The 25,502-nt window shown below is 35.3% G+C and overlaps 2 protein-coding genes and 2 long non-coding RNA genes across 6 annotated transcripts; 2 read left to right on the top strand and 2 right to left on the bottom strand.

The window, feature by feature from the left end:
- The first annotated feature begins 593 nt into the window (after positions 1-593).
- On the top strand, positions 594-3,654 carry LOC147544511 (uncharacterized). 3 transcript variants are annotated; one of them, XR_015224300.1, is made up of 3 exons: positions 594-1,889; positions 2,570-2,667; positions 3,562-3,654. XR_015224300.1 is itself a non-coding variant. In XM_086638404.1 (2 exons), exons 1-2 carry the CDS (start codon positions 763-765, stop codon positions 2,604-2,606), a joined length of 1,164 nt encoding a protein of 387 aa, XP_086494530.1. In that variant the 5' UTR covers positions 594-762; the 3' UTR covers positions 2,607-2,978. The 3 variants fall into 3 exon arrangements, 2 of the variants coding, with proteins under 2 accessions (XP_086494530.1, XP_086494529.1); XM_086638404.1 differs by lacking the exon at positions 3,562-3,654 and having other exon boundaries at positions 2,570-2,978; XM_086638403.1 differs by lacking the exons at positions 2,570-2,667; positions 3,562-3,654 and having other exon boundaries at positions 594-2,339.
- A 1,760-nt stretch (positions 3,655-5,414) lies between these two features.
- LOC147544512 (uncharacterized) lies at positions 5,415-7,749 on the bottom strand. Its single transcript, XR_015223850.1, has 5 exons — positions 7,369-7,749; positions 6,811-6,868; positions 6,658-6,699; positions 6,055-6,114; positions 5,415-5,698 (listed from the first exon to the last, which is right to left on the bottom strand). It is a non-coding gene; the product is annotated as an uncharacterized LOC147544512 (long non-coding RNA).
- Positions 7,750-13,451: 5,702 nt separating this feature from the next.
- Positions 13,452-15,899, top strand: LOC147544513 (putative F-box protein At3g25750). The gene has a single exon (XM_086637994.1). The coding sequence runs from the start codon at positions 14,338-14,340 to the stop codon at positions 15,625-15,627; it is 1,290 nt and encodes a 429-aa protein (XP_086494120.1). The 5' UTR covers positions 13,452-14,337; the 3' UTR covers positions 15,628-15,899.
- A 6,249-nt stretch (positions 15,900-22,148) lies between these two features.
- On the bottom strand, positions 22,149-24,970 carry LOC147544514 (uncharacterized). The gene is made up of 7 exons (XR_015223794.1): positions 24,841-24,970; positions 24,165-24,764; positions 23,692-24,031; positions 23,477-23,631; positions 23,331-23,379; positions 22,902-23,060; positions 22,149-22,780 (listed from the first exon to the last, which is right to left on the bottom strand). It is a non-coding gene; the product is annotated as an uncharacterized LOC147544514 (long non-coding RNA).
- Between the last annotated feature and the right edge of the window lie 532 nt (positions 24,971-25,502).

Consider the following 25,502-nt stretch of genomic DNA (forward strand, 5'->3'; position numbering starts at 1 on the left):
AGTGAGTTGATCCGCCATTGTTCCTAAGACAGATCTTAGAGAGAGAAAGAGGAAAAATAAAAAGAAGAAGAAGAAAAGCGTTGAAGACAAGAAACTTTCAAAATCCCTCTTCTGCTTTGCCTTCGCCGCACAATTAGGGTTTTATACGATACCAACAAGAGGGGCATGACAAAGCATATTATTACTCATATTCAGCCACCCCCACCCCCATTGGACGATATCACTTTTTCCATCGTGTGTGTGATCTGGTCTACAGACCTTCTTTCTCTCTCTCTAGATCTGTTCTAGAGAGAGAGAAAAGAAAAAAAGAATTCAGAGAGAGAGAGGAGAGAGAAAATTTTAAAAAAAGTTTTTTTTTTTTTTTTTATGTTTGAAGGTCGCCGGCCGGCGACTTTCGCCGGAGAAGATGATGAGGTGTCGAGAAGATGAAGTGGCAGAGAGAACAGATGAGATGGAGGAGAACTTTCAAAAAAATGTATTCTGTATTCCCCATAAAAATTTATTCCCCGGAGAATTTTAAAAAAATTTGGATTCCCTCGAGAATTTATTCCCCGGAGAATTTTCTTTATTCCCCAAAGCCGCGCGCCAAAAAAAATTAGAAAGTCCGGTAAGAAACGGAAACGCGAAATTAGAAACATAGAGAGAAATTAGAAATTCCCAAATTCGCAAACCCTAATTTCCGAAATCTCAAATTCGGTCGAAGTTAATTTGTTATAAATACCCAATTCTGATCATTCTTCCTGTCGAATTAAGTAACTAATAATGGGGATGAAGAGAGTCGCTTCGTTAGTGTTTCATACTGAAACAAAATTTCCTCGACTTACGAAAGTGAAGAACAAAAATTACTCGTTAGGGTTTCAAATCACTGCCGAACAAATCGTCAGAGAAGCTAGACACATTCAAGAAACAGAAATCAGACAACCTCCCAAACAGAAAATTGCAGATGAAGATGAACTTTCTGATTATCTTCAACAGAAGCGCAAGGAATTCGAAGACCTAGTTCGAAGATCAGGAGGGCAGAAAACTAGGGTTTTCATCAAATATGCCAAGTTTGAAGAATCACAAAGGGATTTTTTTAGAGCAAGATCTGTTTATGAAAGAAGTTTAGAATTAGATGCAAGGAACCATACGTTATGGGTAAATTATGCAGAATTTGAGATGAAGAACAAGTTCATCAATTATGCCAGGAACGTCTGGGATCGAGCTGTTACCTTACTTCCCCGTGTCGATCAACTCTGGTACAAATACATTCATTCCGAGGAGATGATCGGAAACGTTGCCGGAGCTCGTCAGATATTCGAACGGTGGATGAATTGGATGCCGGATCAACAAGGTTGGCTTTCTTATATTAAATTCGAACTTAGGTATAATGAAATTGAAAGAGCCAGAAATATTTTTGGAAGATTTGTCTATTGTCACCCAAAGGTTACCCCTTGGATTAAGTTTGCACAATTTGAGATGAAGAATGGGGAGATTTCTAGGGCTAGAAACGTCTACGAAACCGCTGTTGACAAATTAACTAGGGATGCAGAAGAAGAAGCTGAACTATTATTGGTTACGTTTGCTGAATTCGAGGAAAAATGTAAAGAGATTGAACGAGCAAGATGCATCTATAAGTATGCTCTTGATCATATACCAAAGGGTAGAGCAGAAGATTTGTATCGAAAATTTGTCGAATTTGAGAAGCAATATGGAGACAAAGAAGGGATTGATGATGCCATTACAAGGAAGAAAAGGTTTCAATATGAAAACGAAGTAAAGAAAAACCCATTCGATTATGACTCTTGGTTTAGTTACATTCGTCTGGAAGAGAGTGCTGGCGACAAGGATAGGATCACAGAGCTCTACGAAAGAGCCATCGCTTGCGTACCTCCTGCTGAAGAGAAAAGGTATTGGAAACGTTACATTTACTTGTGGATTAACTACGCTCTGTATGAAGAACTTGATGCTAATGATACTGAGGTAACTAGACAAGTATACAGAGAATGCCTTAAGCTTATTCCCCACAAGAAATTCTCGTTCGCGAAAGTATGGCTTTTGGCGGCTCAGTTTGAGATCCGCCAAAAGAACGTGGATGCTGCCAGAAGAATTCTACTAGAAGGAATTGAGTCGGCTATTGGTAACATAAACTGTCGCAAAACCCTTTATGACAAGTATTTCAATTGGGCTCAACTTTAGTCAAATTTTAATTTTCTTAGCATGTAAAGTCTTTGATATTCAGAAGGATTATAAATAAAGGACAAATATTTATTTATTTTTAATTAGAATGCAACTCTCTAATTAGTGTTAGTTAAAGTTTTTGACTTTTTGCTTGTTGACATGAATGTGGAAACAGGAAGTAATATGGCTTCACAAGTGTAGTATTGAGAGTCTTTTCTGAACCTATGTTTGTGTGTGTGTCTGACCTGCATGGCAGATCAAGTCTCGAATAATCTTTTCTGATTCCTAAATCCTATCATTATTCATCCAACATATCTATCTACTAACTAGTGATCTAGACCTTTTCTCTCTGTGTTATTGATAGGGGGCAGTGTCACAGTCAGAATCTTAACGATTTCATGTTATTTAGGATGCAGAGACAAAGCTCCAACCTTTTGAACGGATAGCCGAGTCAGGGGTTACTAATGAGCACTCAGAGCAGACCCATGGTTTTTGTAACTTCTTCAGGTAGCTCCTCTCTTTATTATCCTTCGTTGTAAAATCCGACTTGTTTAATGTCTACTAGCAGCATTGTGGGAAGGCTTAAACTTTTTCTGAGAACAAACTCTAGGGCTATCCAGAATTTAAATTTTGATAGTTTATAGTCGTTTTTCGGTTTGAGGACAATTTCTTAGGAAGAAGTTTCATACGTTGCAGGTACAAACAAAGTTTGTAAGGGTCGTGGAATATTAACTTTGAGCTTGAACTTGTGTGCCTGTGTTTTTTCCTCAAAACCAGTATCTAAAGTACAGATTACTGGACTTCAGCATTGTCAATTTCCATGTCGTTAGTGTCTGCTTTAGGAGGGTCCTCTGCGGCCTGCGGGTAAGCTGATACCTTTTATCTGTTAGTTTTGTTCTCGAGTTCCTTCGTCTTGATTCCCTCCTTTTTTTTCCTCTCTTCCTCGAACACATTTTAGGTCTTCAAAAAGCCTGACTACCTTATTTGAGACTAATCTATTGTCATCCATTACTGCATTGTGGTTTCCAATCCATTGTTGGAAATAGGCTGTCATCTTCACTGTGCACAGCATTGGGAGTAGCTCATCTATTGGAAACGGAGTTCTTAGGGTCACCCATCCTGTCCTGAAAGGTAGGAAGATTCCCCATCCAAGTACCAAGGATGGCCTCAACCCCTTCTTTAAGAATATCCGAGTCTGATGACGGTGCGGAGTTCCACAACAACCATCTTATGATGGTTCTCATAGTGTCGTCGAGGCTGCCGAAGAATTATCGAAGTCTTAGAAGGTAAAAAGGTTAAAAGAGTTAGGTTACGGGGGTGGGGGTTGATTGCTCTGATTGAATGGGTTGTGGTGGATTTTATGGTTGGTAAGTGATATTAAAGGCTTGTTGTTGGGTCCAGGTGGCTTGCAAGGTTGGGGTTCGTGGAGGTGGTGGTTGAAAGTTGAAACAAGGTAGCGTATAATTTTCAAAAAATGATTGGGACAGTCATTGATAGGGGACAGTCAGAATCTTAACGATGAGAGACAAAGCTCCAACCTTTTGAAGCTGATGAGCACTCAGAAACCCCTGACACAGCTATCCACTCTGAGTTTGAGTTGTAACGGTTAGCCATATTATTTGTAACGGTTCAAACCTTTTAATCACCCCTATGAGTTTGATTTTGTTTTTAGTTAACCCCCTTTTATGACTACAAAATTAACAAATTAGCCCTAAAATTAACAATTTAGCCATATTATTAACCCCACAATAATATTATTATCCCCACTAAAAATTCAGTTTAAACCCCACCAAATTACTTCATTGTAGATTAGCCCAGATTTAGCAGATTTTGTCAAAAAGTCTATAATTTCTTTTTTGCCCCTTACATCATCTCCTTGTAATAAATGTGTTTTTTGTCTCATTTTCAATAAATAATTCAGTTTTCAATATATTTCATCGTTTCTGTGAGTTTTAAAGTATTCACACTAACTGAAACGTCTCAATTTTTGACAGATCGAAATTTAAATCAAAACCGAAATGATTGGATGTACACACATGGCCGGATGACCCTCTTAAGTCACTCCTCTGCACACCTAGGCGCCTAGATTGGGAATAAGACTAGGGGCAATTTTGTTTTTTTATTTATTTTTGTTGAAACGGGGCAATTTTGTTTGTTCATACAATGTGATAAAAATATTCTCCTTGGCGCCTTTGTTTTTCGGTTGACAATTCTACACATTATAAAGTGGTAGACCTGTTACCAAAGCGACATGACCTTCAATTTATATAAAGTATGCCTTTCATTATCACAATTATTAGATTTTCTCTTAACAAAAACAAACCAAGATAACACATCTACTAATAAATGAGCTTTGGTTGGGGTGATTATAGAATTTTCAAAAACAAAAACTACACAATTTGTAACAAAACCATTATCATATACACTTCATTACCTTCTTCCAATTTCTTTCTTTAATTCTTTTAACGTCTACACGATTTTTTATTACGTAAAATGAAATAACAATGAGACCGATATTAAATAAAATATATTCAAGATGAGAGAATTCATAGTTGGAACGTCTGTCTCTTCTCACTCTCAGCATTTCCTCTAACAAATACTGCACAAATTCCGTAAATACGAAAGTTTCTCCAATACAGCAAATAAAGAATTAAATTGAGAATAGATACGCAACTTCAAAGTAACAAGTCGAAATGCCAAAACTACAAAAGAAACAAGCATGCCGAAGGATTTTATACTATTATTCTTGTGAAAAAGTTATTGATGACACCCGTCGAACAACAACCGGTCTTAAAATAACATTCATGTCTCTTTCATAGGCCCCATAAGATAAGTCAAGACACCAACAACGACTGTCTTTTGACAAAAGAATATAGAAAAAACATAATATGATTACATAATACTAATCTCCATAACATATTTAATGTTGTCAAGTAACAAGTAGTAAACTATCAATTGTCAGTGTCCAAAAGAAGTACGAAATATATTTTGAACAACGTAGGGATGATTCATATTTAACTTTGTCAAGAGTTTCTACGATACTCTCCTACGAACAAATATATTAGATATGGTTCGAACTAAATATGAGTCGACAATTAGTCGTACCTAAATTTCAGTTCTCAAGTCCAACTTCAAAAATGCCACAAAATAAGGTTTTTGAAAGCCAATAAATGTTTGATGATACAAAGAAGAGAAAGATGTTGATCACTTGGTAGGAAGGAAAACCCCCAAAATCAATCAAAATGTAACTCCTTTATAGAATTATAGAATGTAAAACTACAGTAATTCAATGATAAAGTGCATTTTTTACTTGAAGAATAACAAGCCCTAGAGCAAAAGTACTCCCCTGCTCAACTTCATGTTTAAACTGACTTTTCTTTTTTGATATCTTCCACTAAAGGTGGAGGAGCCTGAAGTAACCCACAAATGGATTGTGGTGTTGCAATAGTGATAGTTAGAGTCGATGGCAGAGGTAATAATGGAAGGCAAAACTTCTTCACTTCAGAACATTTAAGAACTGCAAAGATGACCAATACACCTATAGACAAAATGAGATACAAATCCCAAAGAAAACGATAAGTCTCACAAACCTAATGATTATTCTAAATATAACAAAAGATTAATCATGTATCAACTTCGCCTATCATATAATGTAAAAAGAAAATCTGGTTACAAAACTTCTAAGGCATTGTTTCCAGTAGTCCCTATTATGAACATGATCTAGAGGTATTATCTGATTTTTTTTCTTAAACCGACCGAAGAGTTAAAGTAAAGGAACAATGTTATGAGGAAGTTCTATACTGTAAAAACAAAATCAGGTTACAAAACTTCTATATACCTTCAATCAATGAATTGAAAGTATATACTATATTGAAAGGAAACCATTTATCGTACCTTCTCTAAAGCGGCAAATGAGTATGGCAAATGACAAGAGAACTTCAGAATCCCAAATAGCTAGCATGAAAACAGGTAGATGAATTATATGGATATTTCTATGAAAGAAGTTAGATGAATATGAATTACGCATCTCCTTTTAGGTTTCTTTGTAATACTTTTGGGTTGGTTTACCACAACCAACCAGACATTTTGCTACGCGATTGGCCTTCAAAATAACTATTTACCCATCTGCATTTTCATCTATGTTTCTTTGTAATACTTTTGGGTTGGGTTGGCTTACCACAACCGTCCAAAAATTTTTGGTACGCAATGTCCCCCAAAATATAACTACATCTATGCAATTTTTGTTTGCCAAAGCAGTCGCATATCTTCCGATATAACTACATCATAAAGCTTTACTTGATTAACAACAAATTTAACAAATACTTTCAAACTCGTTAAGTAACAACAAAATTAACAAATATCTTGAATTCAAATACTCATTTTAGCATAAATCTAAAATGGGTTCAAGGGGAACTTTGTACTAATTTTATCTTTAGAATACTATTTTTTTTATGGAATAACCGAAATCAAATTAAGGGTAAGAATATAAAGGTATACCTCTGGCTTGGTTTGATGTTTGAAGATTGTGTCAAAAAGAATCTGTAAATGGAAATCACAGACTTAGATAAGAAGTTGAACCATGATAAAATTGTTCAATAACAAACAATTCTTTAAAGAGTGAGGGCACGAAAGGAAAAAAAACAAAATAACCTGATAATCGATGTCCATCATTCCCATCTTTGGTTGCAACCACCTTTTCAAAATATGCCTACATTAATAACATTTTCACATCAGTTACATTCAAATGTGTTGACATAAACTCCAGAAAGCCCTGGAGGTCCCAGGTTCGAATCCCAGAGAAGGTGGAATCTGTGGTTATTTGAATTGGGATTATTAGGGTGTAAATAATGTTGTTGGGCTTTAGGCCATGTCTTGTTGGGCTATAGGCCCGGTTCTGTTAGTGTTTGAATGCGCGGTTATCGAGCTTATCACATCTATGATGTATCAAGTGCCAAATGTAACGACATACGTAGATCGTAGTCGACTTCCAAAAAAAAAAAAACTAACTGGCCTATCTTGAGTTCATCGTCAGATAAAACGTAAGTCCAAATCAGTTCTATTTCACCTTGACATTCAAGCAAACACCTTCGCGAACCTAGAAAGAAACTTAATAAACATACCAAATATTAAAATTTTTAAACTATCTAACAATGAAATTGGATAAAAACATTGAAATGTAGAAGATGAAAGACTGAATTTTTTTTTTACCTTGGCCAAAGCAAATGACGGTCTATGGATGAGCACCAAAAGCGGATGACTTCCCAACTATTGTAATAGACAGGAAATGGATGCGTATTTAAGGGTTTCAATGTTCTAACGACTCTCAATTCGTGGAAATGTCAAAAGGGAAGGAGAAGAGAAGATAATGACCATTATAAATTCCCCACTTCAACTTTGACCAAAACACCAAACCCGGAAGAAATTGAAAAGGTTGGATTACATCCGTTTTGGCTGAAGAAATAAAAAATCCACAAGGTGTTAATAAGTGAAAGTGGAGGATTGTCTTCTTCTCAACGTTTTGGATCAGGAAATCTCATTAAGGGGTTTGAAGTTAGAGAGAGACAGAGTGAAAATGAAATCTCATTAAGCGGTTCAGATGTTTCACTGAGAGTTTTAATGGGACAAATTTTTTTTTTTTTTCCCTTTAATGGCGATGAAACTGGGGAGATAGAGAGTTATTTTAATCCGGTCGTTGAACCAGCTCGGGGAGTTTAGACGGTCTAGATTTATCTTCTTGTTCACTTTCTTGCGTTATGTGGGTGAACTAATCTTTTCTTTTTAGGGTAGGTGATAGATCAAAGGGTGGGGATACTATCAGAAACGCAATGAACGGTTGGATTTATCTATCGCTTTGTCCCAGTCAGCAAAAAACTTTGTGTTCTATATAATATATATATATATATATATATATATATATATATATATATATATATATATATATATATATATATATTGAGTATATTTATGCAGATAGAACGAGAAAGATGATAGGTAATATATACTAACTATAACCCGTGCCTCCAGCACGGTTAATGAAGGTGAGTATTTTATACGTTACAAAGTGGTTGACCAGATATTATTCTTTATGACTTGTTGTGATTCGTAGTTTGCTTGATCTATGAACACGGAGGACACGTCATAAAAATCCATTCAAGATTTATGCAAAAAAAATCTTGTTCTCTTGTATTTTTCCGAAGTGAATGATCACGACTCAACAAAAGTAAACTCTCGTGTTATCATCATTGGGTTGGGTCTCCTTTTTAATACAAACATACAAAACTATAAATTTAATAATCTAAAATTTCAAAAACAAATTATTAGATACACATGAATCAACAAAACTAAAACATTTTCGTCAAAAAAAAACTAAACTAAAACACTTGCAAAATGTAAGCAGGAAAAAAAATATTATTATGATAAGTTTGATTCAATATATACAAGGTACTTTTGATTTCGTATTATTCTTTAGGTACTTTGATTTATATATAATCAAATGAAATTTGCTAGATGTACACAAAAATTATATCATTTTTCAATTGACTCTTGGTATAAAAGAAAAGTTGTTCACTCTTCGTAATAAAAAATTACATTTTTGCGGTTATTTTAATTTTGAAGTGTCTTAATTCCTAGTCCCGCCTCTGCTTCCGTATTTCTCTATGTTGTCTCTCTTACAACTCTATTTTTTCGTTCCACATTACCCTAATTATACATCATTTGGCAATTTACATCCAGTATCATATTTCGTTCCATCATTCTTGAGAACAAGAGCTGATAAAATCATCGCTCATAGATGCTCGAAGAATGTGATAAATCGGGAAGAAAAACCATTTTATGCTATAATAGTGTTGAACATATCAATCCACAAACATAATTTTGTGTTTCAAATATGTTTTTCATTTTTTGTCTAAACTCTTTGAACACAATCTCTCCAAAGTTGATTACCCTTTGTATTGATTAACATAAAATTATGAGATCATAATAAACTTAAATAGATTTTATATTTACACGTCCATATTCAATTGTCTAGAAGTCTGAAAAAACCCTCATGTATAGGCCATAATTATTAACAAAAAGTCATTTAAACTACAAAAGCTTGTACAAAACCTGATTGGGGTCTCCGGTTGTGAGCTAAACTTTAGATTTGATCAACATGACCATGCCCAACCCTCAACCTATTGATGGATTTGCCTCCGGTTGTATCGTCATCATCATTATCTTCAACCACATTTTCCATACATATTTATTAGAACCTCATTGAACCCGGAACCCATATACTGACACCTAATATAATGTCTAACAATATAACAAGTTTCGATCATATCGATTTGCTATTATGCCCAAGGAGACGGAAGTCAAAGCTCTACCCAACATGAATGAAGCACATTCAAGAAAATAAAAACACTACAACAGCTAGACTTAACTTATTTTGCTCATAATGAACCGAAACAGTGGAAACATGATAGAATGAAATAAAAGGAAGGAATCAAATGACCATTACAGGTAGCAGGTTTTAAACCAAAGGGCACTAACCAGAATATAGCTAAATGAAAATAAATGAATCAAGCAAAAACAGACAATTTAGCAGATAAATAGATCTAATAACCGAAGAAGAAATCTTTAGATCGCATAGAGATAACTTAACCTACTTTTAGTTCTAGGGACAGAACTAAGTATAACTTGGTCTACAAAAAAAAAAACCCAAACCAAAAGATTACATGGAATGAATGCAATAATCAGCTTCTAAGTTTAATCATGGTATTTAAGTGTTCTGATATATATAAGAATTCAGAACAAATTCAAGTATGCATATAATCATATATATGTTCATTCGTATAAACATCAGAGTAAGAATTGAAATAGTTCATTCAAATAAAAGTAAAAAATAGAGGTAAGAACTAATAATTTCATCCAATAAATTAAAATTCGTTGGCGGTGTGATTAAATTTGATTGATGGTGTTAAACCATTTGACATTTGCAATTGAAAGAAGACACATTCCACGGATGGTATAATATATCAAAAAATGTAGGTTCTGTATGTAGGTATATGGGTTCCGAGTCAGCATTAAGAGAACTTTAATCTACAAATCAGTCTAATATAAATTGTATAGTTCCAATGGATTTTAATTAAAACTAAAGGAAGCAAACATAGGCGGTAGTAGACCATTTAATCTGACAAAATCACTGATTTAAGGATTATAGTTAAGAAGTTTACATAAGCAGGTAATAACAATGTGCGTCGATATACTTTGTGTCAATATATTTAATTAGTCGATTTTGCATACCTATAGAATACATGAATACAACAAATTCTACGTTTTTAACGTTATGGACGACTCACATACTGCCTAGGGAAGTCACCAAAAACTAAGGTACAATATTTCACATAAAGTCGGGTTATTTACCTAAATGTGGAATAACATTTAGAGAGTAATTAAATGGTTGTAAATAACGGGGAGAAAATGAAAAACAACTGTATTAAACATATTGATCAATTTAGACGCATCTAACATGAATCAGAGTCAGACTTTGTCGAACCCAATTTGCGGTCATCTGTCAGCAAAAAAGAGAATTAACCAAAAACGTATTTGATCATGTATGAAGCATGAGTTAATTGATTTTTCGGTAGGAAATACACATATTTATATAAGTTGAATGGCGAAAAACCGACTGTGTTTTTGGCCTTCTAAATATTGCTAGAAATGCAATAATAACTCCACATAGTGTAGCAAAAACTTCTGATATATGAGGAGGCAGCAGTAGTAAAGCCACTTTCTTTTCCCTTACTTTCCAAATATTATGCCTACACGGAGAGTCAATAATTAAGAAAACAACCCATCCAGCAACAATTGTCAAGATTTATGTAAACTCAAACAAACCAAAATAAGGGAACACAACCCATCAAACGAAAATGAAAACCATAAGTTACTCAAACTAATCAATCACAGACACAACAAGTAATGTTGTTTATACAAATGAAACCCTAAAAATTAAGAAAGAAAACCAAGTAAAAGCTTCAAATCATAAAAAGTATTGCCATGAACACTGAACAACATAAGATTAAGTATGCTTCTAATCTTAAAACAATCAGGTATTTCCCTGATCTAGCCTACTGCATTTGACAAGTAATTGGACATACCCGTAAATGTTTTTAAATTCGTATATTGGTGTTCTGAAATTGTGGTTGGTTGCCTATATTGTACCGTGCCAGAGTGATGCAGGGAGATTTTCATGAGATATTCCAAGTATCTTGGATATCTTAAAATCTAGTTATTTTAGTAGCATAATATTTTTGTTAGTAGAGAACTATTATTTTTATCAGTTTTATATTTTTAGGAAACTTTTTAGGTTTTAGATTCTAGTATTTTATTTATTTAGAAGTTGTTATTAGAATTTGATTAGGTTTAGAAAAATAGTATTTTATTTATTACAAATTGTTATTTGAGCTTGATTAGGTTAAGGAAACCCTAAGTCTATAAAAAGGGGGATCTAGGAGTTGTTTTATTCATTCAAGTTGATTAATAAAAATGCAGTATTTTAGTATTACTTCTTATAATTTTGGTTCTATAGTCTTTAGACGGAGTTCTAAGGCTTTTTCTAGGTTTCAAAAGTTTTAGACGCAGTTCTAATTCTTTCCGAAATTTTTCCGCTGTGTCAGTTGGTATCAGAGCGAGGTTTCTCCTGGCTTAATGGCAGAAGGCGAAGCTAGAAACACAAACCTCGACGGTGAACGAGGTAACAATGTCATGTGGGCAAAAATTGACGGTTTGAGTCATCAACTAACCCAAGTTATGGAGATGATTAACAACCTGAATGTCAATACAAACCCTAGGCAACCTATTAACAGAGAACGTGTTGAGGGATTCGCCCACAACCAAGTTGTTAATGGAAGCGAAGGCAGAGAACAACCACTTCAACAATATGCTGGCAACCAAGAAAATAAAGGTAACTATTATCCTAACCAATTATCCGCGTAGATATTATGATGAATACAAAATCAAGGAAGAAATACCACTCTTCAATGGTTATTTGTCGGTCGAAGAGTTCCTTGATTGGCTACATGAGGTTGAGCGGCAAGTGAATATGTCATATACTGTTCCTGGTGAACAGATGGTAAACATTATTGCTTGTAGACTGAAAGGAAGTTTGAATCACATCACAATTATAGTCAGAAAATTTTCTGTGACTTAATAAAGTCTCCCGTCCAATCTGATAGCTTGGTGATTCCCATGCACAATTCACGACAAAGTTTTCTCATGGGTGTACCATTGAAGACAACCTTCCAATCAATCAGTAAACTCGAGGCGAGTTTCTTTGAAGTGGAGGAGACTGATGCAGGGAGATTTTCATGAGATATTCCAAGTATCTTGGATATCTTAAAATCAAGTTATTTTAGTAGCATAATATTTTTGTTAGTAGAGAATTATTATTTTTAGCAGTTTTATATTTGTAGGAAACTTTTTAGGTTTTAGATTCTAGTATTTTATTTATTTAGAAGTTGTTATTAGAATTTGATTAGGTTTAGGAAAATAGTATTTTATTTATTAGAAATTGTTATTTGAGTTTGATTAGGTTAAGGAAACCCTAAGTCTATATAAAGGGGAATCTAGGAGTTGTTTTATTCATTCAAGTTGATCAATAAAAATTCAGTATTTTAGTATTACTTCTTATAATTTTGGTTCTATAGTCTTTAGACGGAGTTCTAAGGCTTTTTCTAGGTTTTAAAAGTTTTAGACGGAGTTCTAATTCTTTCCAGAATTTTTCCGCTACGTCACAGAGGCACGGGCTATACCTAGTACATCATAAAGATGAAATAAGTATGTAATTTCTTTCAAGGCAATGGCAAAAAAAACATAAAACCACTACAGGTGCCTCCAATTATTGCATTTACCCTCCTTCACAAGTTCTATAGGAAGACAATATTGGGGCACTAAAAACAATTATATGCGCCTTTAAAATAGCCTATTAAGGCATTTTTAAAAAAATAAATTAAACTTAAGTTGGAATATAATTCAGTGTGATATTCCTTTTCCTCGTACACTCTTTTCACTCCGCCCATCTAATGCTGATTATCCATTTCTAAAGATTCTATCGTCAATATCATTTGGCCAACGTTTTAGGGAAAACAAAAAAAATTTCGGGGAAGACGGTGAAAAGTAAGAAAATGTCAAACAAACACTCCCTCTTAAGTCGCCGGAATGAAAGGGTCGACTGAAAATTTCCGGCGTCGCATTTCTCTCTCTCTTCTCCTCTTTCCTCTATCTGCCTCTCTCTCTCTCTGTCTTTCTTTCTTCTTCCCCTTTCCTTTTTTTTTTACAGTTCTGGCGAAGGGGTTTTCCTTTTGCCGGAACCCTTCGTCTGGATCTAGAAGAACCAGATCCAGACGAGTATCCAGCGATGGGAGATTCCCTTCGCCGAAAATTTCGTGAGATAATGAGAGGGGGAGAGGATAAGAGGAGATAGAGAGAGAGAAGAAAGAAGAAAAGAGAGAGAAGAAAGAAGAGAGAACTCTGTTGATGGTGACCGCCGATATTAATGGTAGAAGTTGCTGGAATCCGATGGAAGTTGTCGAAGTTCTAGTTGAACGGGTGATGTTTGGAGGAAACAAAAAAAATTGTTTTCACCTGAAACTTATTGCCACAAAAACTGTACTTTATTCCCTCCAGACACTGGCCTATCATTTTTCATTTCTCCATAATCAAATTCTACAACAACTAGTACCAATCAAGTAAAGGTCTCAATTTCAAGAAAAGAAAAAAAGTTGGGCTAAATCCTCTTCTACCAACCATCCTTGCCTCAGCATTCCAAGACTTCATTAGGGTTGAGGAATGCGAGAGTACTATGAAGATGGTGTAATTCAGGTGTAACTAAATAGATAAATAATTAACAAGGGAGTGCTCATAGAATTCCATGACAGAAACCAAAAGTTGTTAGAGTTAGTTTTCTGTTATTTTTGTTGAAAGTTAAGAGAGTTAGTTTTACTTCTTCCTCTCTCTACAATAACTATAAAAATACTGTAATACTAGTTGATTACTACTACTACTAAATAAGATTTTGAGATTTATCAAGAAACCATTTAGCCAGGGCCCAGGAGGATAGAGAATTCCAAGAATCAGGTTCTTCATCTAAACTTACTTTCTTCACTACCCATTTTTCTTTTCAGTTTTGATTTCTTGAAAATGATTAGATTTCTTGAAATGGAAGTTATCATCTACCCCTCGTCATCTTCCTCCCCAATTTCCATGGGTAATGATGCTTCATTCATCTATGCTAATCCCCTTACTAGGGTTCAGATCACTTTATTAGGTAATCCCCTTATTTTACTAAAAGAAAGATCAAACATCATGGAAGAAGTAGTAGATTGGTCTGAACTTCCACCTGAACTAGTAGGTGTGGTAGCTAAAAAGATTACCATCTATGCTGATTACGTTAGATTTCGTGCTGCTTGTAAGAAATGGAAGTTATCTTTATCATCTACCCTTGATCATCTTCTTCCCCAATTTCCATGGGTAATGATGCTTCATTCATCAGAAATATCACCTATGCTGATTACATTTGATTTCTTCAATCTTTTAGAAAACAAAGTTCACCATTTGAATCTGTCGGATAGTTGGAGTTATATTTGTCATGGGTCTTCATTAGGTTGCCTTATTTTACAACAAGGAAGATCAAACATCATCACTTTAATGAATCCCCTTACTAGGGTTCAAATCACACTTCCACCTTTTACATTTTATAAATCAATGAAGAAAGTTGTTTTATCTTCAAATCCCATGTCACACGACGTTGCAGCTGCAATCATTAGTTCAAGAGGGGAATTGGGTTTTTATAAGAAAGGAAATGAATCATGGACATTTATCAAAGGAGAAGCTCAATCTTATTCCGAAGATGTTATATATTATAAAAACTCATTCTATGCTGTAAACGCAGAAGGATCTCTAGCAATTTATGATGTTATCGGTGGTGTTCTTTCATTAGTTTCTACAATCGAACCACCACTAACAGAATCAGTATACCTCAGTGATAATGACGACTTCTTACTTTATCTGGTGTACTCATTCGAGGAACTATTGCTGGTTTTTAAGTTTCACCGTTGGTTAGATTATCGTGACCTTCAACATCGAAACAATAAACCAACTTTCGATGTTTACAGACTCAATTTGAGTGAGAAAATATGGGAGCCAGTTTCAAGCTTAGACGATCGAATGTTGTTTGTGGGTCGTGGTTATTCATCGCCGTCTCTATTAGCTACTGATTTTTCTGGTTGTGAAGGTAACTGCATCTATTTTATAGATGATGAAGCCAGAACTAGTGAGAATGGAAACCAATATCACTATATGGGTGTATACGATTTAACAAACGGTAGTATCAAATGGATACCAATTTTTAGCACCATGTCTTGTTCAGATCCTGTTCCTATCTGGTTTACCCCTAATCCATGTAAGTTGGAATCGTCGAAGAGTATTTGACACAAGTATTTGAAGTTGGGTTGTTCTCTTTAGTTATGCTATTAGCTATCGACGAAATGCGTGATTGGTTAAGAAAATTGTTGTCTTGTTAACCCTATTTCTTTTTGTGGTAATGTTCTACTTGTTAACTGTTTTTTTTTATTTTTCTTGTTATGATGGGGTCAGTCTTGGTTTAATGATGATAGAATGTAAATTTACCCTTGAACTGGTTAAACTTAAACCTTGTTTTGAAATGTTCTAGGTTAAGAATCAAATAAAATGAATTTGAAGTATTTTCTCTTCATCCTGATAGACACGAATGAGTAGGCATCATTTTCATGTCAAGATTTTCGAACCAGAGTAGAACATCTTTTACCTTCCAAACAAGATTATCTCTTAACTTCTTATTTTTCATGGGCCATCTTCTACTACTTGATAGATAAGTTTGAAATGGTGGATTTATTCAGATCATCCCCTTGTAACTTGGTTCCATGGTCTTTAAGGATATCTCATGTTTTTTCTATGATAGTTTACGAGCTTATACTATTTTGGTGTATCGATCTCATATTATATAACATAAATAATAGATTAACCGAAAAAACAGGTCGACACCTGTGGAGAAGGACCAGGATGTGCCATCCATCATAGAGAAAAAATGGACGACCTCAACCTAGTCGTTTGCCTCGACATTTCAACCTACATTTTGTTTAATTTTGAGTCTGTTAATTTTCATATAATGCATGTGCTGAGAAATCACTCAAATTGCGATGAAACTGTAAGCAAATGGAATAGACAGAGACACACGACCAATTAATAAACAGTTGGTGGGCACTTCCTACTTCATACAAATATAACATACAAATGAAATAAGAGATGATATCTGAAAAATCCTCAAAAACTCACATATTCTGGTTGATAAACTATAATTTAATTTATTAATTTTAGAATTAATTGTCTACCTCATAACTTAAGTAGTGAGTTTAACATTAACTAAAGATTTGTTGTTCAATTACATGTTAATTTTTTTTCACCACCAAACAAAACTCTTCTTTGGGGCGCAAATCTTTCAAATTCATTCGTACATATATGTCTCACCCTAAATGCGCCCTTTTTATCAAACTAACTGGACCTCTCTCCCTAATCATATTCAATCCAAACTCAACTCTCTGGCCATTCGACTGTCGAAATGGAACAAAGAAGTCTTCGGCCATCTGGAAACAAACATCAAACAGCTCACCAACAAAATTCAAACTATCCTGGATCCAGAGGCCTTCAAAGAGACGTAATCTTAGATCGAAACCCTACTGCTTCAGCAAGAAAGTCTCTGGAAAGAAAAATCCAGAATAGCCAATATCAACCTGGGCGACAGAAACACTCAATACTTTCATGCTAAAGCGGCAACTCGGAATCGTAAGAATCAAATTCACTCCATTAAGAAAGAGGACAACTCATGGACCAACGACGAAGCAGAGATCTCTTCCATCTTTTCCAATCATCTTCTTAGCATCTCCACGTCGGTTGGCTCCAGCTTCCCCCCTAATCTGCTAGAGTGTTTCTCTTCACAACTTACTTACCTTCAAAATAATTCTCTTATCTCTACCCCCATCATGGAGGAGATTCGGAAGGCCACTTTCTCCCTCAAGCCAGGGGCATCCCCAGGGCCAGACGGTTATCCCCCTTTTTTCTATCAAGCCAACTGGGACACAGTGCAGGAAGACATAAAGGACATGGTCACTCACTTTTTCAGCACTGCGATCCTACCGCCTCAGTCCAATCACACTCACATCTGTCTGCTCCCGAAATCTAAAACCCCTCAGACCCCGGCGGATTACAGACCGATAAGCCTTCTCAATACTACCTATAAAATCATCACTAAAATCATGGCTAATCGTCTCAAACTCATTCTGCCATATCTCATTTCCCCTTTTCAGGCCGCTTATGTGCCAGGCAGATAGATCACCGATAACATCCTCATCAGTCAAGAGCTTGTTCATTCTTTTAAGAAAATCAGAGGGCCTAAAAGCTACTTTGGTCTCAAACTGGACATGTCGAAAGCTTTTGACCGCATCAAATGGAATTATTTGGAGAAAATCATGAATCTCATGGGCTTCTCCTCTCACTGGATTAATCTTATCAAAACTTGTCTTAACACCAGCACCATGGCAGTTTTGATTAATGGTCGTCCTGGCTCAGCTTTCAACGTCAGTCGTGGTATTAGGCAGGGTGACCCTCTCTCTCCATTCTTGTTTTCCATTGTCATGGAAGGTCTCAGTCGCTTATTAGAAAACAACAATACCCAGAATCCTTTTGTCGGCTTTCCTATTCCCAACTCAAATCTCATTATCAAGCACCTATTATTCGCAGACGACTGCATTATCTTCGGCCGCAATTCTCTCAAGAATGTTCACAACCTCAAATAAATCTTAAAAGAATTCTGTGAGGCCTCTAGTCAAATGATAAATTAGGCAAAATCAAACATCTTCTTCTCCAAAAACTCGCACCCCAAATTCAAGAGAATGATCATTCGAACCCTCATAGTCCATCAATCTTCGTCCGGTGACAAATACCTTGGAACAAATCTCTTCATTGACAGAAACAAAAATCAAGTCTTCAAATCCCTTCTTAGTCAAATAAAAAACAAACTCTCCAAGTGGCAAACTAATCTTATCTCGCAAGCTGGTCGCTCGATAGTTATCTCGACTATCGCAGCAGCGGTTCTCCGATGCCAAATGCAGTGTTTTGCCATTCCTAGAGGCATTTGTAACAGCATCGAGTCCCTTGAAAGGACTTTCTGGTGGGAAAAATCCAAAACTTTTCACACTATCAACTGGTCCACCATCTGCAAGCCACACAAATTAGGCGGACTATGGCTTCGTCTCCCCCTCCTTGATAATCAAGCATTCCTCAACAAGCTTAATTGGCGTTTGCTCAACAACCCCCAGTGATTTGGGTCCAAGTTCTTAAAGGTAAATATTTCCCCAAATCGCAAAAACTCACCCCTTCTAAAGCTAACCACTCCTGGCCTTGGAAATCTATTAGTAAACAGTTTAGTCAAGTGGATGTTCTTGTCTTCTGGGATATCAACAATGGCAGTCACATCAATATCTGGCATGATTACTGGATACCAAAACATCCCCTTACTCTCACTAATCAGAGCGGCACAAATCTCGAATGGGTTGCCCAACTCATCACTAATAATACCTGGAATATTAATTTGATTAACAATTGTTTTAACAGTGATATTTGCAGAGCGATTGTAAGTATTAATTTACAGACAGACAAAGAGGACACGGCAGAATGGACGCTTGATGAGACATGGAAATGTCCCATCTGAGTCTCTTAATTTAGACGAGATAGTCTCTCTAGAGCAGTTACTCTCACGAATTACTCTCTTTTATGTTCAGGTACCTTTTTACAGAGTTACGCGTGCAAAACGGATAAAGTCGGAAAGAATACAGACTAGGGGCATTTTGGTCATTTGTTGATTCTGTTTTCTTGGTCAACATTAGTGTTCGGATGGAAAGTAGAGTCCAAGGCGAGCCCGTAGGCGAAAACGGAAGTCAAATCGGAGTCCGGATCAATGAAATATTCAAGGTCAAAGATTGGGGTCAAAATCATTTGACCAAGGGTCAAGAGGGACACGTGGCGCGCATCCAGGAAGTCATCGGAGGGACCAAAGAAGTCGCGGGCTACATTCTGTCACGGTCAGAAGTACACCCAGCTATTAGAAAAACACGGGATTATTTAACGGACCCGATTTAGCTGAGATACGTGGCAACATCAGGGAGCTGAGGCCGTACCATTTCCGTCCAGCCGCGAAGCACCGAATCCTATACAGATTTCCAGCAACAGAACACCGAGATTTTCTCTTCTCCGGCGACGAAGTTCGTTCGGATTTCCGTTTGAAATCTGGGGATAACGAAGAATCTATGGGCCGGGTCTATAAAGGAGAGAGGAGTTCGGCTGAGAGAAGGAGGTTTTTTTTTATCATCGGTTTTAGAACAGAACGGTAGAGAGAGAGAGAAGTTGAAGCTCGGCTGGGAGCAGGGCTCCTCTCAAGCTCAACTAGAAACAGAAATCAGAGAGAGAGTGAGAAGGAACGATAGATAGAACAGAACAGAAAAGGAGATAGAGAGAGAAACCGAGAGCTGAATCTCGGTTTTAATAGAGAAATAGAACAGTAGAGAGAGAGAGAGAGAGTTTTTGAGTATTTCTGCTTTTTCTTTTCTTTCTGATTGTACTCTTTATTCGTGAGAGATAGAGAGAGAGACAGAGAGATTGAGAAGAGAGTTTTGTAGAGAGAGAGAGAGAAAAACAGAAACTCGGTTTTTAAAGAAATAGTTTGATTTGTTTTTTTGATTCTTTGATTTCTCTTGTTATTTACTGTTTCTAGTGAGAAAGAAAGAGATAATATAGAGAGAGAGATTAGATTAAGAAAAAAAGAGAGAAAACAGGAAGTTTAGAGAGAGAAAACAGAGTTGAAGAAGGTGAGAAAATTATTTTCCCAGAAGGAAAATATTTCCGGGAAGACGAGAAAATCGTTTTCCAGAGGGTGCGTTTGGCAGATTTCCGGGAAAAACAGAAGGAAATCAACTCCTTAAGGGTCTGTTTGGTGGGAAAATCGCAGAAAAGTAAGTTTCTTTCATCTTTTTCTTCTATTACTTCGAATATTTATCGTTTCTAGCATGAGTAGCTAAGTCTTTTATATCTAGGGTTTAGATGAAGTTTAAATAACTATTCTAATAATAAATTTATTACAGTTTTTATTGTTTTAACGATAATATCTTCCGGGTTTTTAGACCGTTCATGGACTGAAAACCTGAGTTATACAAAGAACTATCAAATTAGACCAAAATTAATTTGTCCTTAGAATTGTTAGGAGAACGGATTCGAAAACCCTAGGTTCCCTTTTTCTGAATATCGAAATATTTATTTATTTATTTATTTTTCTTGAGTTTTATATTTTAATTCTATTTTATCACCATCAAAACCAATTTTAAATCTCAATAGTTTTAAGGTTAGAATTAATTTAACTTAGTCTCTGAGGAACGAACCGGTCTTACCAGAACTATTACTTGACGCCCGTATACTTGCGGGTGGAAACCTATTTAGGTAACTTTTTAGGCCCATCAACGCTCACAAAATCTGGAAATTTTTCGATTAAGTCTATGTATAATTATCTTAGAACAGGTAGCTCTGGACCGATGCATGATCAAAATGACTGGTTTTTCATTTGGAACATGAACACGATACCTCGTATAAAACTATTCCTATGGAAATGTTGCTCGAATAGTCTACCAGTAAAGGACAAAATTGGTAGGTATATTGGTAACTCTTACCCTTGTATAAATTGTAATGAAAATGAAACTCTAGACCATGTGATGTTACACTGCACTACGCTAGAGCAATATGGTTCACTTTTCAGGTCAGATCGGAACAATTAAGCACGGAAAGCCGTTGGATCCAACAATGGAAAAATTTGGATGAGGATATAACCACTTTATATCCCAAAATACTATCGTTTATATGGAAAGCCAGGTGCGAAAACTGCTTTACTACCAATAAACAAACCCCTCTACAGATGATCGCTCGTATCAACAACACCTCAACCATGTCACTCAAAATTGAAGCTGGTCTGTTCAGTGGAGAACAGATCTCGGTCTGTTCTTCAAGAATAGACCACTCCGGCGAAGGTCTCCCTTCGCCGGAGTTTTAGAGAGAGAGAGAGAGGAAGATAGAAAAAAAAAAAAAAAAAAGCTTAGTTTGAAGGTCGCTGGCCGGAAATTTGGCCAGCCGGAAATTTGGCCAGCCGGCGACCTCTGTAGGAGAAGTTGATGAGGTAGCATAACAGATGATGTGACGTGACTTGGCAGAGAGAGAAAACATGATGGAGGAGAGAGAGTGACGGTGTTATAACGGAAGGGGGCCATATGGGTATTTCTCGTAAAGTGGGGGACCAGGCGGGAAGCTGGTCACAAAGTAAGGGGGCATTAGGGAAATAACCCTTAATTTTATTACATATCCTATTTGCAAATCGTGAATAATAACATCTATATAATAAAACAGAAGGAAAAACGATGACTTGGACAAACATCCTTTTTTTAATAAAGGATATTGTCTAGAAGCCCTTCTCAAAATTTAAAATATAGTCCTTCGTAGAGATAAAGTTACCTATTTAAAAAACAACAATTCTTTCCTTCTTATAAATAAAATAACTAATTTAAGAAAAAAAGAAACAAAATAAATTTTAAGGGTTAAAAAAATAAATTAAATCTCTCTCTCAATAAAATAATAACTAATTTAAAAGAAAAGAAACTAATAATACAAAAAAATAATAACTAATAAAAATAATAACTAATATTAAATAGAAACAATAACTAATAAAAAAGAAATTAAAATCTCTTTCTCAATAAAATAATAACTAATTTAAGAGAAAATAATACAAAAAAACAATAACTAATAAAAATCTCTTCCTTTCTATCAATAAAATATAACCAATAAATTTCGTAACATTTGATTGATACAAGTGACCGTGCGGGATATACTCTAGTCAAATATGTAATAGTACATTCACTTGTTTCCTTAAATAATGATATCAAAATATATAAGAAGACCTTGTTTAAAACTAAAAGAACAAAAAAGATCAGATAAACAATGATTTATGAATAAAAATAAAACAGATGCACTTCCTGTTTTTCAATGCCAAAATATGAGACTTGAACAACTAAATAACTAATTTTTTTTCTTCATGACCTACCTCAGAGGCAACCACCAAACTTCATTGACAACCACCACCTTCTTTGGCAACCACCGCGATGTTCATATTCTATATAACCCAACTTCATCTACACTCTTATGCCAAAAAAGCCTAACTATATATTCAACCTTGTCAAAAGGTACAAGATATTAAGACGGTTCAACTTGCGAGGAACTCAAAATTCAACATTAAGAAATCATATAAGCGACAAATTAAAAAACTGTAAATACTACCAACTGCAGTTCCAAGGCACCAAGCAGCAACTAATCAAACCCCATCTCGGGATTTGGTACGTCCTCTCTCAATGTCTCCTCTAACTGTAGTTCTCGATTCGTAAGCCCTAGCTTCACCAAAAGTTTTAGACGTACGACCTAGGATGGATATGTCTCCATTAATGATAGCTCTAACGAATCAAACCTACCATTACAGAACAACCAATTGAGAAAAGAAATTCAACCATAAAAAACAAAAATGCAACAAAAGCGAAAATTCTAAAAACCTAAACTAACGTGCATAAGTTTTATGCAGAAGCTCTAACCGAGAAGCAGTCTTCATCTTGTTTCTTCACCATCACTACAATAAATCTTCATTGTTTTGAATAGCAAAGTCGTTAATCTTCGAAGGCAACATAAAGGATGATATTCTTTGACCCTCTCTTCCATTTACTTAAAGAGAAAAGCATAAACGATGATATTCTCTGAACCCAAGAGAATGCAGTGAATAGTAGCAGATATGAAAGAATATAACTTGGTTGAGCCAAAAAATTGAAGAAAAAATGGTCAAATTTGTAAGACAGAAACTGAATTCAAATGAGGGCAAAAATCAGTAAACCCACACGAATTCGAAATGAAAGAACCAAATGAAATGAAGAAAATTGTAGGAATAAAACTGTTTTTTGATCTCCTAAATTGAAAGACAAATAAGAGATTCATTCATGTCTGAAAAAGAGAAGTACTTGTAAACCAACAATAGGAATTGTAGGTATTTCTAAGTCGAGCAACTTGTCATCCAATTTCCTGTATTCACGTTGTAATCGTTTAAACAACAAAAGTGCCAAAAAGCATTAAACCATGAAAGGAAGAAAATGAAATTTAAAAAATGAAGTGAACTTACCTCTTGTCGGCTTAAGATGGAGCCGATGAGAAATATCCTGCACTCGAGGCTTTTCAATGGATGGTATAATATAGCAAAGAATGTCGGTTATATATAAAATATCGGTTCCTAGTCAACATAAAGAGAAGCATAACCTATAAATTAGCCTGATATAACTTGTATTGTTCTAATGTATTTAAATTAATATTAACTGAGTTAACAACGTCTTGATATACTTTGTGTGCAATTTATATGATTTAGTCGATTATGCTTGTGTATAGAATACATTTTTTGTTGTTGAAAGTGTCTATAGAATACATGAGCATAACAAATTATAATCTTCCAACACCATTGGCGACTCACACACTGCCTATGACAGGACAGTCACCAAAAACTAAGGTACGGTATTTCACATAAAGTCAGGTTATTTACTTAAGTGTCGAACAACATTTAGAGAGTCTAACTAAATATTTGTAAATAATGTAAGAAAACCAAAAACAACTATGGAAAACATTATTGATAAATTGAAACACACCTCATGTGAATCAAGCCTTGTCCAACCCAATTTGGGGTCACCTGCCAATTGAAGGATCAAAATTAGCCCAAGAAGTATCAATTATGTGTGAAGCTGGAGAATGTTGATTTTTCAATAGAAGATGCACATATTTGTAGTGGTTGAATAACAAAAAAGGCCCACTGTGTTCCTCACCATCTAAATATTGCTATAAACAACTCCATGCACTACAGGAAAAACACTTAATATAGAAGGGATCAGCAACACTAAGCTACTCTTTACCTTGCTTTTCAAATAAGGTTGAAAAGGGGCATATATAATTTCAAATACTATGCCTTTACAGAGGACCCAATATTAACGAAAACAATCCATCCAAAGAAAGTATCAAGATTTATGTAAAGTTAAACAAAGAAAATGAAGGAACATGATCCTTCCAACAAAATGAAACCATAAGTTACTCAAACTTCAAACTATAATATGTAACAAACACAACAATTATTATCGTCAATAAAAATGAAACCAAACTAATTAAGAAAGGAAACCAAACAAAAGCTCAAACACCATAAAAAGTATTCAGTATGGTAAAGAGAAGATACTCCGAAACCCTGAGGTACATAGTTTAACTTATGTAATTACGTATGAAAATCATTGTATCTAATTTTGTATGAACAAATCTAACAATGTAACAACTTTGATAAGAAGACGAATTAAATCTCACTCACCTTCGCTGCGACAACTTGTATGCCTTCAAAATAGTTCACTCTTCTTATTTGTTGAGTAATAATAGACTTAAAACTGCACCGGGGCTAGCAAGAGTATCGGCAGATTGTCAAGTAATCACAAATAAAAAAACCCAAAGACGAAGTTATACCCTTTAAATGCAGTTTAGTTGTAGGATCAACATTATATACATTCTAAGAGGCGGCATCCTTGGGTTTGAGTTCTTCATTCATATACTCTCACCAAATAGATTGATGTCCTGTAAGAACATTCCTGAACTTAAAACAAAGCAAAAAAAAGTAGAGCTCTCACCTTCAAATTCATGCAAAATGGAGGATACAGTTCATACATGTACAAAAAATGTACAAGAAACAATAAATGGTGCATCCAAATCTGGTTCACAATGCAATCTAGTCATAAAATAGATAGATAGATAGATATAATATATGTGGCAATCTAGTCATCATCCAGGGACATTTATTTTGTCCCAGTCACATTGATCTGTTTTGTATAATAGAAGATATATCACTTTGTGTTTTGTGTACGGAGTCTCCAACAAAAAAGTGCCTCCGAAAATTTGTTTGCCATGGCCAAAGATATCACCTTCTGAGCCACCATGGCTTCTCCTTCATCTATTGATCTGCATTTGGTTGAGTTTGTTGACCCTGTAATACATTCACCATGACTAGAGCAATCAGCCTTTTTAGCCGCTTTATTGACAAATAAATTCTCTCGTGGAAGAACACTGTGGCTTTGTCTGTTAATCTCAAGGAAAGCTATAGGTTGAGGTTCTCTCTGCTGCATGTTTATCTC

The sequence above is a fragment of the Eschscholzia californica genome, unplaced genomic scaffold (genome assembly GCF_041429995.1).
Source record: "Eschscholzia californica isolate CP2 unplaced genomic scaffold, dmEscCali1.0.p SCAF_4, whole genome shotgun sequence".
Taxonomy (NCBI): domain Eukaryota; kingdom Viridiplantae; phylum Streptophyta; class Magnoliopsida; order Ranunculales; family Papaveraceae; genus Eschscholzia; species Eschscholzia californica.

Bases quoted from the DNA above. Each gene is read 5' to 3' on its own strand.
- LOC147544511 (XM_086638403.1), top strand. From the start codon at position 763: ATGGGGATGAAGAGAGTCGCTTCGTTAGTGTTTCATACTGAAACAAAA.
- LOC147544513 (XM_086637994.1), top strand. From the start codon at position 14,338: ATGATTAGATTTCTTGAAATGGAAGTTATCATCTACCCCTCGTCATCT.